Source organism: Hippoglossus stenolepis, chromosome 10 (genome assembly GCF_022539355.2).
Source record: "Hippoglossus stenolepis isolate QCI-W04-F060 chromosome 10, HSTE1.2, whole genome shotgun sequence".
NCBI classification, from domain to species: Eukaryota; Metazoa; Chordata; class Actinopteri; order Pleuronectiformes; family Pleuronectidae; genus Hippoglossus; species Hippoglossus stenolepis.
The window spans coordinates 8025553-8040414 of record NC_061492.1 but is presented as its reverse complement, the minus strand read 5'-3'; the positions used below and the strand labels follow the sequence as shown (position 1 = coordinate 8040414).

General features: G+C 42.8%; 1 protein-coding gene across 1 annotated transcript; it reads right to left on the bottom strand.

Moving 5' to 3' along the window:
• Positions 1 to 1771: 1771 nt before the first annotated feature.
• Positions 1772 to 12370, bottom strand: lbh (LBH regulator of WNT signaling pathway). The gene is made up of 3 exons (XM_035168892.2): positions 12108 to 12370; positions 6304 to 6406; positions 1772 to 3630 (listed from the first exon to the last, which is right to left on the bottom strand). The coding sequence occupies exons 1-3, from the start codon at positions 12134 to 12136 to the stop codon at positions 3394 to 3396; spliced, it is 369 nt and encodes a 122-aa protein (XP_035024783.1). The 5' UTR covers positions 12137 to 12370; the 3' UTR covers positions 1772 to 3393.
• Positions 12371 to 14862: the final 2492 nt, after the last annotated feature.

Below are 14862 nucleotides of genomic sequence, written 5' to 3'. Positions count from 1 at the left end.
AGCTGGACAATATCATGAAGACATGAGAGTTCATCAAGTTCTTGGTGGACAAGAAAATATTATCATCTGTCCAAATAGTCTATATATAACTTCTATTAAATAAGAAAAACTCAGCTAATCTGCCCTAGCAGGACTCTGCGGTTGTGCTGTGATCAGATTAGGTTGATATTGGCTTGGCAACATATGCAAACAAACCAACAAGTGAGATTCGAAACATATAAAAAGCTTAATTTATAAATTGTTAGAAGATCATGATCGATGATGATAAAAAGAAGATTATAAGGAAAATAGGTCCTTTAAAGTTAGATCTTTATTGGTGTTAACTACCAGCAACTCAAAGATGATGGTAAAGTTTAAAACAAGATTATTTTATGAATGTTAGAATACGTTGAACTCCTGTGAACCCAAGTTAATTAACTGAGGTTCTGGGTGAAGAAGGGGAACTAAACATAAGAGCCTCTCGAAATGTATAAAAGCAAAGGAAAGATGCTCCAGGGCTTCCTCCGATATCTTCTAAAGCCTCCGAAATACAGGACTTTTCTTTATTAATGCCGAAGCATATTGCTTTCTCCAGCAATATCTGCAAGACGGCACAAGTTCAGAGGTTACCGACTGATGTCACATGCTTGAGTAGGTGGACGCAGGGTCGGTCGCACTCTCAAGGGGCCGCGCTCTGTCCTTCTCTAACTTCTGATGACTTCTTCTTTCCGTGATCTCATGGCATTTTCCACTGAGATCAAAAAACAGTCATTAAGAAAAGGGACAGAGGACATTTCGTTTTCTGGCCCAGAACTAAAGCCACTACGGCCACACGCTCACTGCCGCTGACCACTATTCTACCATAAGCCTGGGGGGTATTAATAACTCTTTATACAGCTTCTTTTTTTTTTTAAGGAAAGAGGAAGCAGAGTAGAATGTCAGTTCATTGTTTTTTTTCCAGGAAGCGACTTTAAGGCCCTGAAAGTTTCACCTTGGCCAATCCTTTAGGCCCCTGAAGTCCATACCGCAGCAGCTCTGATGGACTGTTCCCGGTACTGGGCAATCAAACTTGACCCGCTGGGTCGCTAATACAGAACGTAGCAGCAAATCACCTCAGACGTTTCCATTGTAACCGTGATCAGAAAGGTTTCTGTTTATTCCTGTAAAGTCCCCCAGTTCCCCATTAGAGCTGTTCCACTCAACCACATTTTATTAGTCCTGCATCATTGTGGTGAGTGTTTATGGGCAGAGCGTGAGGAGCTGCTTCAACAGGCTTCTATTCCCCACACTATCCCTAATACTTGTGTAATTGTAAAGCTGAAAGATTGCTGGGTCAAACCAGTGCTCTCTATATATAACCGGGTGGCATTGTGTAATATTTTAAATGTGTTACGTTTTAGGGATATAAAAATAAAGCTTCAGAGTGGAGTTTTAAGATTTTGTTGTTGCTAAGAGTCAGATTGTGATTCTTTGTGTGCGTGCTGAAGAGGAAGTAGCATGTGGCCTGTTCTCGCTTCTATATACGATACGTGCATCTGCATTCGTGGAGAGATTCTGTGCAAAGACATGAGCACCGCGCAGGAAGTAATACTGCTTTTTCTCAAACCGCTGCAGGCAAAGTGAGTGAGGGGGGGGAGATTCACAAAGGAAAATGAAAGCATACACAAAATGAAAAGGCTCTCGGAAACAATACTTTAAACACGCTGGAGGAAAACCCCACGGTTCTAAACACTCACTTAATCTTGTACCATAAAAAACTGTAGTTACGCTTCAGTCAAATATTGTCACACAGTTGGATAGCAAATTCAAATGTTTATTTACAGCCTCTGTAATTGTTACAGAGAAAAGTGGTCTAAATACAAAAAAAACAAGAGAAAGATGGCGGCTAATCTCCCTGAGCTTTACAAAAACAATGTGGGACCTGTGGGTGACGGACGAAGAGAGAGATGTTTTGTACACAGCCCTAATGCCACTCAAATGAGAAACTACGAAAAAGAGAACAGGGACATAGTACATCAGTCATGCTTGTACGACAGTTTTTCAGATTCACAGATCCACGTATTGACCGACAAGACTTTTCACAAACAGTTTGTTGCGATTCAAAAAGTAAAAAGAAAAAAAATACCCCAACCCCACCACAGTTTTAATACAGGTGAATAAAATGAGAGCGAATGAGATTTCCCCACTAACAGGACCTAACTCTTTTAATACTGTGTCAGATACAGTCCGTATCCTTGTTTGTGAACTTCGTCCTACAGTCTGAATTTCCCCGTGAGCTGAACTTCACAACGTTAGACATACAGCTGTCTTCAAAAACAAAAAAACAAAAAAAAAAAACCAGGAAGACCAGGAAAGAGAAACTTTCTATTCAGATGTGTTCAGCTCAGAGCGATACTGAGAAGAAAAACTAACAACAAAAAAAGGCCTCAGGGGAACGAGTATTTACACCTCCTTCATCGGGCTGTACATTTTCAATCTCCCCTCGTGGTTAGCGAGCGTTCGCCTTCGGGACAAGCTGCTTACGTCACATTTCCAGTGTTGGAATCTTTGCTTCGTCATTGACCTGCAGTTTGTCTCATGATTACAGGAGGCCAACATCATTGCATGACTGTGTCCTAAATTAATTTATGATGCAAGTATTAATAACCGTTTTTCTCCCTCTTTAACTTTCACCTAATCCATTAAATATGATTAAATTTTGCCTTTTTATTGTAAATGCAGGCCAAAAATTTATATATTTAACTTAAACAAATCCTGTGATGGGGCAAAACCAAATAAAACCCAAGTAACATTTTTGCACAAAATACCCCACAAAGGCAAATCACCAAACTTCTCCTCAGAAACAAAACAAATCTATGGACAGCCGTGGCAATCACAATAATCATATCAATCCAGAAACCGAAACAGTGAGCTGTAGACAATAATCCCACACGGGTACCACAATTGGATCTGTATGCGAGTATAAAGTCTCTGGGGTCATGAAGCCGGCCATTTTGGAGTAAGGTACAGAGCGGTAGTGCCCCCGCAGCATAAGACCTGTCCGTGAGGCACTGAGCTGCCGCTGTCACACGGGACATCCGTTCTGGGCCGAGACACACACAGTGGTAGGGAGGCATGGTAGGAAGTGGGTGTGTGTTAGAGAGAGGTGTGTGTGTGAGTTCTTTTCAAGTCAGTTTGGGTGCGTTTGAGTCCAGGAGGATAAATTATTGTGAGAACGTGTGTGTTTGTGTTGATTTCTCTTGCAGGAGTGATGCTTTGGTGTCGAGGGCAGCGAGATGGCATCACGAGACACTGCACGTGCGTCCGCCAGGTATCAGTCTGCCGAGTGCTGAGGTGAAGTGTAACCAGTGTGTGACAGGGAGAGTGGACCAGAAAGAAACAGAACAGGAGAGCGTGGGTGCCTCAGCGCGGCCTCTAGTGCTGAGTATTCTGCGTGGCCTGTCCATTTTGGATGCTGCCATTATTGTGTTCCTCCCCCTCTTCATCGTCGTCCTCCTCCTCCTCTTCATCCTCGGCACTGATGAGGAACTCCTCCGGCGGCCAGCGAAGCTCTCCGCTCTCGACCTCTCCCTCGGTCGGCTCAACCACGATGGACGGCAGGCGATCTTTGAGCTTGCAGCAGCGGTCGAAGTCTGAGGGGTCGGGGAATATCTGAAGGAGAGACAAGGGTGAAACGCCAGTTAAGAATCTTTCATTAACACAAACAGGGGCTTACCCAAAAAAATACACTGCACTGGGACGAGTTACATCAGAGGCCGTCTAGCGAGAACCTACAGTAAATGCCGCATCATGTATAATCGAAATAGTCCGCGAGGCATCGTGCCAAGCAGCTTGTAGCTGCTTATAAACTCATTCAGTACCACGTCAGCCTCTACTCAGAAGATTATACAAGAGTGTAATCATAGCATTTCGAATCGGTAAGGTGAAACCTAACAAAAGGTGAAAGGTTTGCTGGGACATGATGTGTCTGAAAAGAATGTCCATCCAAATTACATGTTAAGGTTGAACGCTTTATAGTCCTGTGAAAACGGTGTCAGAGAAAAACAAAACAGATTTTGGAAAGAACACGGAGGCATGGGCGAATCCAGACTGCTCCGTGTGCTTATAGGAATGCAGGGTGCCACTCTCCAGTATTTGAATCGAAGCTGAAGGGCATGAGAGATATTCTGACAAGAGAGATTACATGCACTCCCTACTCTGGCAAGATCGGACATCTACCTCAGATTTTCTCTGTTCTCAGAAACCGGAGAAATGGCCCAGAGGGGGAGAAAAAAAAATTTGCCTGCCACTCCTGGTCCAAGAACAGCATTTTTTCCTCTGCTGTTGTTTGGATAAAGTGGACGAATATTTTTAGACCTGAATATTTCACTCCAAGACATTGGCGGAGGGAGTATGGGGGCCGGCAATGTCACCGTCTGGGCAAAGAGCCAAATGGAAAGAAAGCATTAGATGAGGCAGGAGAGAGACAGAGACAATAAAGAGATAAAGGGGATCCAGCTGTGAGGAAGATGAGATCGGAGGAGGAAGAAAAAAAATAAACAAACAAAAGACCATAAGCTTTAAATATCCCCTGAGAATTTGGGAATTTGTTGGGTTATGAAAGTACGTACGGGACGATCGCTTGCTTTTTAAATGAGCTGGTGTGTGATGATGTGTATGAACATGCCTGTGTTCTTGTCTAATGCCTGCATGTATCAACGCCTGCGCGGCCAAACCTCACTGTGCGTCAGCACCAAGGGGAGCTAGGCAGCGAGGAGTGACCTTGCCTTTGGACCCTCAGCTCGCACATGTCATAACTTGTTTCACTTCCAGTGGCAGGAAGCAACGACACATCATCAGCCAGGCACAATGCCGGCTATTTCAGGATCTTCTGGGGTGTGTGTTCACGTTGGGAGGGGGGGGATGCACACTATACGCCTGAATCATGACATTGCTCTTTGAGATGATAAAAGAAAAAGTGTTTTTTTTACTCATTCTTTTCCACTTGTAGGTCACATTCATATCCAATACTATAGGTGCAGCTGCAATTAAATGGTCACACAATTTGTGTCAAAGCCCCTGGCACCCGTCATGGAGAGAGTGACAGTGTAGTATCACTGCTTCCTACAGTGCATCTCTGAGCTATGGCTGGGACCTTAGGCAAAACAACTAAAATGGGGGAGTGGAGATGGAAGAGTGGAAGAGTGGCACGTTGGCACCCCGCATTTCTTCCGCTCCGCCCTCCTCTCATCCTCAGACAGACTCACAGCTGGGCTGTGAACTGGGAGAGGAAGCCAGCCTTTTCCTTTTGGGTCAGTCTACATCCTCTGAGTCAACGTCTGCATACAGCATGGCATCAGCGGGTCATTGTAACGGTTTGTACGATCGATGCAGCTTTCAGACAAATGATTGAATTGTATCTTCATCTTGTATGAATCGATTCATCCCTCAGCAGAAAACAACCTTTTTGTCCTGGGGGTTGTAAAAGCCCCAGCAGGTGGCCCATTTACTTCAGAATTATTCAGCACCCATGACCATAAATGTTACTTAAACCATTTTACGGCAAATGATGATGAAATTGATGAAGCTCTTTCACCCTGGGCACAAATGTGAAACTAAAGTCAAGCAGCTGTGAGTTTAAGTGGTTTTGTTTCCAACAGGGCCGTGTTGAGCGGACAGTAAAAACAAAGCAGCAGGAAGCAACTTGTCAGGAGCACCTGATGGCTGCGTCTCTCATCCGTCTCAATCTGAAGGGGTTTACTTTTGTGACGGGCCACAGAAAATTACAGACAATTTCCACTACATTCATTTCCTCTGCATGTTTAAAATAATGAGCAACCGTGACCGCCAAAATTTTACAAAGTTAAAAATAGGATAACTGTAAACCGCTGTATAACCTAGTTATTTTCTGTCTTTTTATACACTTGAGCTTGTCCAGGGGTCTTGTAGATTTATACTATAGACCGTTTATAAAAGATGGATAATGCGTCTCCACTTCTTCCCACTATTCAAAAATGAAACCAAAGAAAATAAACACTGTCCCAACCAATAACATGGAGGCAGGATTTAGGACAGATACAGCATCCAGCCACCAGGTGACAATCAAGATGCTTTGGCTCCAGTTCAGGGGAGCAGTCATGTCATCCATCTTTATATACAGTGTTACGATATTTCCACAATCTGCAGAGGCAGCTCCAGTCCAGTTCTCCATAATGTATGGATGAAGACAGACAAAATGTCCATGATAAACATTTACATTTGTATAAAAATGTAAGGGTAGGGAATTTGGGCCAGAGGCAGCGTTTCACTATCATGTACGTGTGTGCGCGTGAGTGTGTCCTATACCTGGAAGGAGAGTCTGTCCTTGCTGGGGCTGAGCCTCATGTCCTCCATGGGGGTGGTGTTGATCATCACCTCAGTCATATCTCCGCTGGGCACAAACACTGGGCTGCAGGGGTGGAAGAGGAAGAAGAGGAGGAGTTATGGGTACAGATACAATGAAGATGGACCATATTCAAGTGCCTAATTAAAACCTTCCAATTTGCATAATAGCAGTCCCCATTGGTTTTGTAGTAAATATACTAGGGGAGTCCATTTGTATCTGGGGACGCCAAACGACTCTTAACATCAAGATTATTAAAACGGGTCAGTGATCACATGTGACAAAAAAATGTTTAAATACCACCACACATACGACATTAAAGAATCCTACATGTACACAAGTTACTTTGGTTCCCTGCACTTGTGCTAGTTTTGTTAATACAATTCCACACAACTTGACCACAAGACACAGAGCATTCATTCCACGCTCTGCCGTGCTAATGCACTGCAAAGCTGCACGGCTCATGATGCGGCTTGCGTAAGGTGACCGTTTCTAAATACAGGATGATGTGGTCTTGCACTAGCAAACAGAGAAACACAGTCATTGTGAGAGTGTGCTAGGGGCGAGCTGTGGTTTGCACTCTGTTCCATCGAAGCCCGGTCAAACTTTCTCATTTTAGATGAAAGTAACACGAGGCTGTTTATCCACGTTCCCTGCATTCACTTTCCACTCTCCAGCTTTGTTGCAGCGAAGATTTTCTTTTGAAACTGACATGACGCGGGTCCCATGACAGACACAGACTTGAGACAAGATGCTGGGCGGCCTTCTCACGCTCTCTATTTAAAGCCCCGAGCCCTGTGGTCAGTGGCCGCAGGCTTGTGGTTTGTGTGGTCACTGGTTAAATGGGACAAAGAAAAGCGAACACAATAAGAAGCTCACTCTCATCCAACACATTATCTGATCCAGTGGACTTGTTTTTCGGGGGCTGTGGAAAGATGTGTGTGGGCTTTGACCTACAAAATAAAAATGTCACAGCGTAGCAGTAAAAAATTATTCCATGGTAGTGACTCAAACATTGTTTTTAGATAAGGAGCGATCATGTAAATTGAATCTCTTTTGCTTTGATGTCCATTAGACAAGAGCAGAAGAAGACAAACAGAAGGTCCTTCAAAAACAAACAGTAAAAGCTCAAAATACTCTTCATCAAGGAGCTTATGGGGAATTCCTCAGTAAAGCACAGCTCTGTCTTTCTGTTTCCATTTATGACTCAACTCAGTATATCAAGAATACTTCATCCTTCATCTCCATGTTTATCGACACATGAATTATTGTATATTTTGGATATTTTTGCTGTGAGAATACATGGAGTTCAACTTAAATTCTGGCAGATGTTGTTGGACACAAACACGGAAAGAGACATTTCTCAGGAATTTAAAGTCTTATTAATAGCTAATCACGAAGGTTTTTTTCTGCTACGGCCTTTACTTAAAGCGAATGGTAGATTTGCTGTGTTACTGAAACTTTTAGGGTTTTCTAACTGTGCCAAACTAAATGTTTTTGTATTTAAACATTATGTAAATGTCACTTGTGTGGATTCGAGCGCAGATTCTGTAAATTAAAGTTCCAGATGAGCCCCAGGACTTTTTGACATTGTAAATGTATAATCTTTTGAAAGTCTGTCAGTAAAGTTCATGATGTTTTCAGTTTAATATTTATGTGCACAACACAACCTAGCTTTATGTTCACACACAACTTTGTTTTTGTAGTCTTAGAGGCAGAATTAACAATGCCATCAATTATTAAAATCGCTAAATTCACACACACACACACACACACACACACACACACACACACACACACACACACACACACACACACACACACACACACACACACACACACACACACACACACACACACACACACACACACACACACACACACACACACACACACACACACACACACCTTGTAGCTCTCACAAGGAAACAGTGACGTCATAGCTGGGTGTCAGGTGGATATAAAAATGTGAAAAATGAAAAGCCTAATCACCATATATTAACCTTTACTGCACTTTAGTCAGTTCACACAGCCCACTCAGCCAAAACAATAGCGGGATATCCCAAAATATACATATTAAAAAAAAAAAGCGCAGCTTGAAGGATTCGCAAGGTTTAATATGGAAAAAAAATAATGTGAGTCAGGCATGCAAAACGCAGCAGAGGAGGGGACGGAGGGATGAGCCGTGACAGTGAAGACCTGTGCAGAAGGAGGGAGGGAGGGAAGGGAAATAAAGATAAACACTCGGGCCTTGCCAGTCATATTTCTGTTCGGGGATCGTATAAACATCCTGCTCGGCTAAGAATAACAGAACATCGGCCTAATAAAACATAAAGGGGCACAATGAGGAGGAAGTGGGGCTGCACAAGTAACGAGTCGACCTGGGAGGAAACAAACACACCGACTCCAGTCATATCTGTTACGGCTTCAAGTGTCGAGCTGGGCTGAGCGTGTCCCTCTCTCTCCCAAAGTGGAGCAACTCACAGAGATGGCATGTTAAGTGTTCTGCAAGTAACCAATCTGTAAAAGTAGGACAGCACTAGTTAACCAGCATCTTTGGCACATTTGTTATAGTCTCACCGGAACGTGATGATTCCTAAGCTGCACATCTTACACTGCACTTAAAATGTCCGGACTGAAGACACACATCTTCGAGACAAATGTCCATCATTTGATATATAGGCTGGTGTGGCAACTGGCAGTGAACCCCCTCACCTGTTGGCCCAGTCAGCATAAGGCATACCTGCATCAGTCCTGCCAGCGACCTAATGCCTCGTCCATCCAGAGGACAGATGGACGCCAGGTAAGAGGAGGAGACACTCAGGTATGCGTCCAAAACAGGCATTGGATGGATTACAAGTCGAGAGTGGAAACTGTCGATGGTTTAGGTCATCAATGACATGTTAACCAGAATGGCACTCGGAGAGATTACGCCCGTCAAGGCCCAACAGTCCTTTGATGAAACCACATGTAAATTCACCAGATCGGTTTTATTTGGATTTGCAGAAACACATCAGTTCCCTAAACATCTTTCAGCAACATCCATGAATTATGCTCTGAGAAATCAGTGCAAATGTAAAAAAAATAAATAAAAAGATTCATCCTAGATTTGCACAGAAATGTAATTATTAACCGATTTGTAAAAAGCAACTGGATTCACTTGTTCCAGCTTCTTCAATGTGGATATTTGGTGATTTATTTATCTTTCTCTAAAACAGATATACATTTTCATATCTTTCGGTTTTAGACTATTGGTTAAACAAAACAACCAATATGAGAAAATCTTTTATGGCGATGGAAAGAAATGGTAGATTTCATGAACATTTTGTATTCATCTTTGGGGAACTTTTTTTGGCAGATTATCAATCCAAAACTAATCTGTTTTTGCAGCAGCTCTGAACTCGAATTTATTTATACAATACTTTTAAAAGCTGCGCCCGTGTGAAAGCGCCAAGTTAAAATTGGTGATGACCTTTAAAGTGCTTTTTCAAAAGAAATTCACCCTCTGGCAGGACAAAGAACCAGCAGGTCATGTAAATCTAAAAATAATAACAACTAGAGAATTTGTCTTCATGATCAAAAAATGTACTTAAAAACGATCATGATGATAATAATACTTAAAAAAGGCAGGAAATGTAATGTAATGTATTTGTATGTTGTTGAAAACATTACGTGCAAGTTTCACTGTTGATTCATGGGAATTGTGTTGAAAGTTTTTTACATCCATTCCCATTAAAAGCTGTTGACATCATTTCAAACAGATTTTCCCCAACACTGAAGGTCACTGGGACGACAACAGAAAACTTTCTGGTTATCAGCTGTGTTCTGTACAGTCACTGGTGTTTGACCCAGTGACCAGGAGGAGCAGATAAACAGTTTGAGAAGTCATCTCCTCCTGTTTAACAACCGCTTCACCTCCTTATATAAAACCACCAGACTCCTTCTACGTCACACTACGATCTTATATAGGCGGCAGTCTCATACTAACAAGACACCTGTAGAACCATCTGCGTCACCTGTCAGTCAAAATATGTCTATTATACAATCTTCTTCACCTAAGATTGACACCAGCGTCTTCCACCTGTCTCCACAGGTTAAAGCTATACGGCCTGTGCTGTGCTGGAGGGGCCGACAGGAGCCCCGAGTGGCCCCCTGCACCACAGGAGGAATCTGCAGCTTGCGTTATCAACATTGTCCCCCCCCCCTGCTCTTACTACTACCACCATCATAAATCTCAGTCAAACAGGGGTGAAGCCGCTGACGTTTCACACCAGCACTGAGCTCTGGGTGGGTGGGGAGGGTGGGGGGACTGAGTATGACATGACACCCGCCCCCCCCAAGGAGTGAGTTGGAATGAATGGGTCGTATCCAGATTCTTTTGGAATGAGCTTGTCGCTGCAGACGTGGCTCAGTGTTTGCGTGCGTAGGAGTGAAAATTACCTTACATGTCCCAGCAACTTGCAGCAAGTTTCCTATATATGATGTTAAGAACAGTATGTAAGAGAGATCATTTATGTTGGGCGACTTCCAGCTGCTGCTGTGAGAGAACACGTCTTCCTCTTTCCACGGACAGAAAGCCACAGTGCAGACAATGGAATATTTTAATCAAACTCGCAGCTCCAATTGAAAACGTGCTCGGTAAGTTTCCGATCACGCCCTCGGAACGAGACTGAAGCAACAGATGCATCTTAATTTTCTCATTAAAATGAACATGACAAGAATGGAGATGGGTGGCCCCGTACTGTGAGTAAGAACAGGAGAGAGTTGGTTCCAGTAAAGAGGGTTGATTGTCAACTTCCTGCTAGAGATGGCTTGAAGCCTGCTGAGGTTTTGAACACAGCTTTGTCTAAAAAAATAACTCTCATATCCTCTACACAGACAGGAACACATCTGAAAGCACAAAGACACACTCAGTACTCGTGTGTCAACAACAGCAAGGAGTCAGACTGTCAGAGGGGATGATGATAAAATGACACGGGAGTAATAGATAGGAGCAGAGTGCATCCATCCTTCTCCGATTGCACTGCACCTGCAGCACTAAAGACCAAGGGCTGAAAGCAGAGTATCATTCCATTCACTTGTTTAAAAAAGGACACAGTAAAGTCAGTGTGTGTGTTTGTTTCACGGTTAAAAAGAAAAAGTGGAATAATCCCTCTCACCCCTGAGGCCCGAAAATGAAGCTGTGTGACCACGGTGACCTTTCAGAATTGGTACAAACTGGAGCGTGAAAACAATTTGGTAAATATCTTAATGGAAATTAAAATTAAAAAAGGTGACACCCAGATCCCCCTTCCCTCCTCTCCTCTCCCTCCTCTTGTTTTTCAGATCCATGTGTGCTGTGACATTTCCAATTTCAGGGGCAACACCCCAGAGAAAACCTCATGAAGGGAAAGATGAGTGGGTGCAGCAAAACAAAAAGAGGAGGAAATCAACGAACACACACACACACACACACACACACACACACACACACACACACACACACACACACACACACACACACACACACACACACACACACACACACACACACACACACACACACACACACACACACACACACACACACACACACACACACACACACACACACACACACACCACAACTATGTGCTGCATTGTTCTTATACCTGTCACATGCAGAGACAACACAGCTATTTGCGTGCGTCATGTATTCCACAGAGCAACAACGCACAGGGAACCAGTGCGCACACATGGGGGAGAGACAAGTGAGAGTGGAAAAAGGAGGAAAAGATGCAGAACTCACCAGTAAATCTGCGGGGAGAATACAGACATGAATTCACACCTGCTGCCAATTACAGCCGTGGACTTCTCTCTACTTTCTTTCTTTCTTTCTTTCTTTCTTGTTCGTGTCGCTCGTCTTCTCCTCCGCTCCGACGCAAACAGACAGGAACCCGCGTGCGAACAAAAAACCACGCAGCGGCACTTCGGAAACAACAAACAACTGCTTTTTATTGCGCGTCTGATCCGCACCACAGTTGTGTTGAGTATTTATGCGGGAGAGGCGTGCACTCGTGGAGCCGAGAGGAGACACACCTCCTCCCTGAAATCCTCAATGGCAGCTCATTATCAGGCAGGAGCCAATCGGAGCGCAGGTGGCCCTCCACCACCTCCACCTCCTCCTCCTCCTCCTCCTCTTCAGGCTCGATGACGATAGCAGCGGCGGAGCCATCTCATTGGGAATGGACGAGGAGATGCAGCATGATGCTATTGATTTGGAGTCTCCAAGGCAACACAAGTGACAGCCTCACCTCCTCTTGAATGACAAAAGGAGGAGAGAGAGAGAGAGAGAGAGAGAGAGAGAGAGAGAGAGAGAGAGAGAGAGAGAGAGAGAGAGATTGGCTCATTAACAAATATCTTTCAAGGGCAAATCAATGTCTGCATTTTAAAATGATATTATTAATAGTAATGATGATAATAACGATGATAAAGAATGGTCCCTGCTGCAGGGTTTTGATTTTGTCGATGGGCAATGTGAAACAGACCAAGCGTAAAAACATGCAGGGTATGTTCCGTGAACCTCAAAGTGTAACAGTGACTTTCCGTGACTTCTTTACGTTCACGTTGCGTTCAGGACCTCTGGCACAAAGTTTGACCTTCACGTTACATAAAATGCACAGTTGTCTTTGCCCCCCCGTTTGGCTCAGATGAAGCAGGTGCTCAGAGCGCGCTCCAGCTTTAGAGGTAACATGCCAACAGGCCTCTATTGCCATCGTGTGGCACTGTGAGGGTAGGTGTAATGGACGTGCAGTCATTTCGTTTGGGTGTTTCATTCATTTGTTTGTTCCTTATTCACCAGATTACTCATCAAGAAGCTCACTTTATGTTCTCCTTTGTATGAGAAGCTATTTGCTCCGGGCTCCCTCTGATTGGAATAAGTTCCCTTTAAACATCTTCCCCACCCACTTCTCCTCCTTTCCCTATTTTATATGTTTCCCTCTGCCTTACTATGTACTCAAGTGCCTTTAGATAATGTATGTTGCGATTGAATCTTTGTGTGATAACCCCTATCCATGTAAAACTGAATTGAATTGAATTTCGGTTATTCGACTGATTTGTTTTCTCATCTTAAAACAAACTGCTTATGTTTTCAGTAAAGATGTCACTGCTCAATGATTTCATGTATGTTTCTCTCCCTCTTTTGATTGTGTGTAGTCTAAGGTTGTAACTTTTGTCGTTATTTCTGTCCTGACTATGTTCACTTGTTGTTGTTTGTTCTATGACAGTTACATTATTCTCCCTTATGCTCTTCTGTTTCTCATTTGTGTTCGGGACCCCCCTAAAAATGAGATGATACATCTGAAGTGGTTTATCCCATGACAAGACTAGAAGATTCTAAATCTACAGTGTATCAGATATTTTATCAAGAATAAACGTTAACACTCCTCCCACTGTCTTTGTGGGGACATTATAATGCAGCTCACAGCTTCTCTGCCAGTTTGAAAGTGGCCTTTGCTCCATTCTCTGGGGTGATAACAGATGGCACACATGCCCGGCAGAGAGCAAACACTGAGGAAATAAATACTTCTGATTTAGAAATGCGCCACAAAGAGTTTCCATAAACCCTCTTAACCATTAGCAGCAGCCAGCCGGCAAGGAAGTGAACAAATGTATTTCAGTTTAAATATTGTTCAAACACACAAGGCATGTTTTTGTTTTATAATTTTAGTGGAGGTGTCACACTCACTAATAATTTATGGCTACAGACGGCTACAAGATATAGAAACTTTGTATTTGCTGGAATTACATGTATATGGTTATAATTAGATGGAGTCAATTGGCTTTGAAGGCCTCAGTCGACATGTTAACGGTTCAATAAAGAGATGGAACAAGCTGATGGCAAATATGTTGCACAGTCAAACACTGTTAAATTGACATTATTAAGTAAAAAATATTATAAAATACAAAAAATAATATACAAAAGTTTTGTCGAATTAGCAGTTTGACACAAGCTACAATTATTTTTCAATGTGTGCTTCGTAGCTAATTGTAATTTAAAGTATAGGCTTGTTTTGATGTTGTTACTGATTGTTTAGTTTTCATATTATTTTGAGATTGTCTTTCAGTCAGTGATGCTCAGGATTAAGAATCATGGTTTAAAGTGCAGGTGAAGTCAACAGTATTTGGCAGTGATGTGAAATTTATCATGGTGTTTTGGTAAAACTTGTTAGCATAACATGAACTGCTGCTTATAAACCTCTTTATTAATTCAAGCTTTTTGTTCTGTGACCTCATCTGGTTCTGACATGTGCAGCTCTGGCTCCTCCTAACAAGAAATGAAGAAATAACAGGAGAGAAACTCAAAGGCATTTTATTGTGAAAGATGCACACAGTGACCACAGGATGTCGCTAGTGTCTATAGAATAACTGAATGAGACACCTGGGGCCTTTCATGAGCTGGTAGATGTTAAACATTTACTTATTCATTATTGTGCATTGCTTGGACTAATTTAAACTACAATAATTTTATATCATAAACTATAACTATAAAAGATTGTATA

What these genes read in the sequence shown, in the direction of transcription:
- lbh (XM_035168892.2), bottom strand. Translation starts at nt 12,136, where the DNA reads ATGTCTGTATTCTCCCCGCAGATTTACTG. An exon ending in TTCTCCCCGCAGATTTACTG is followed by an intron (nt 6,407 to 12,107) that starts GTGAGTTCTGCA and finishes CCACCCCTGCAG; the next exon opens with CCCAGTGTTTGTGCCCAGCG. An exon ending in AGGACAGACTCTCCTTCCAG is followed by an intron (nt 3,631 to 6,303) that starts GTATAGGACACA and finishes TCTCTCCTTCAG; the next exon opens with ATATTCCCCGACCCCTCAGA.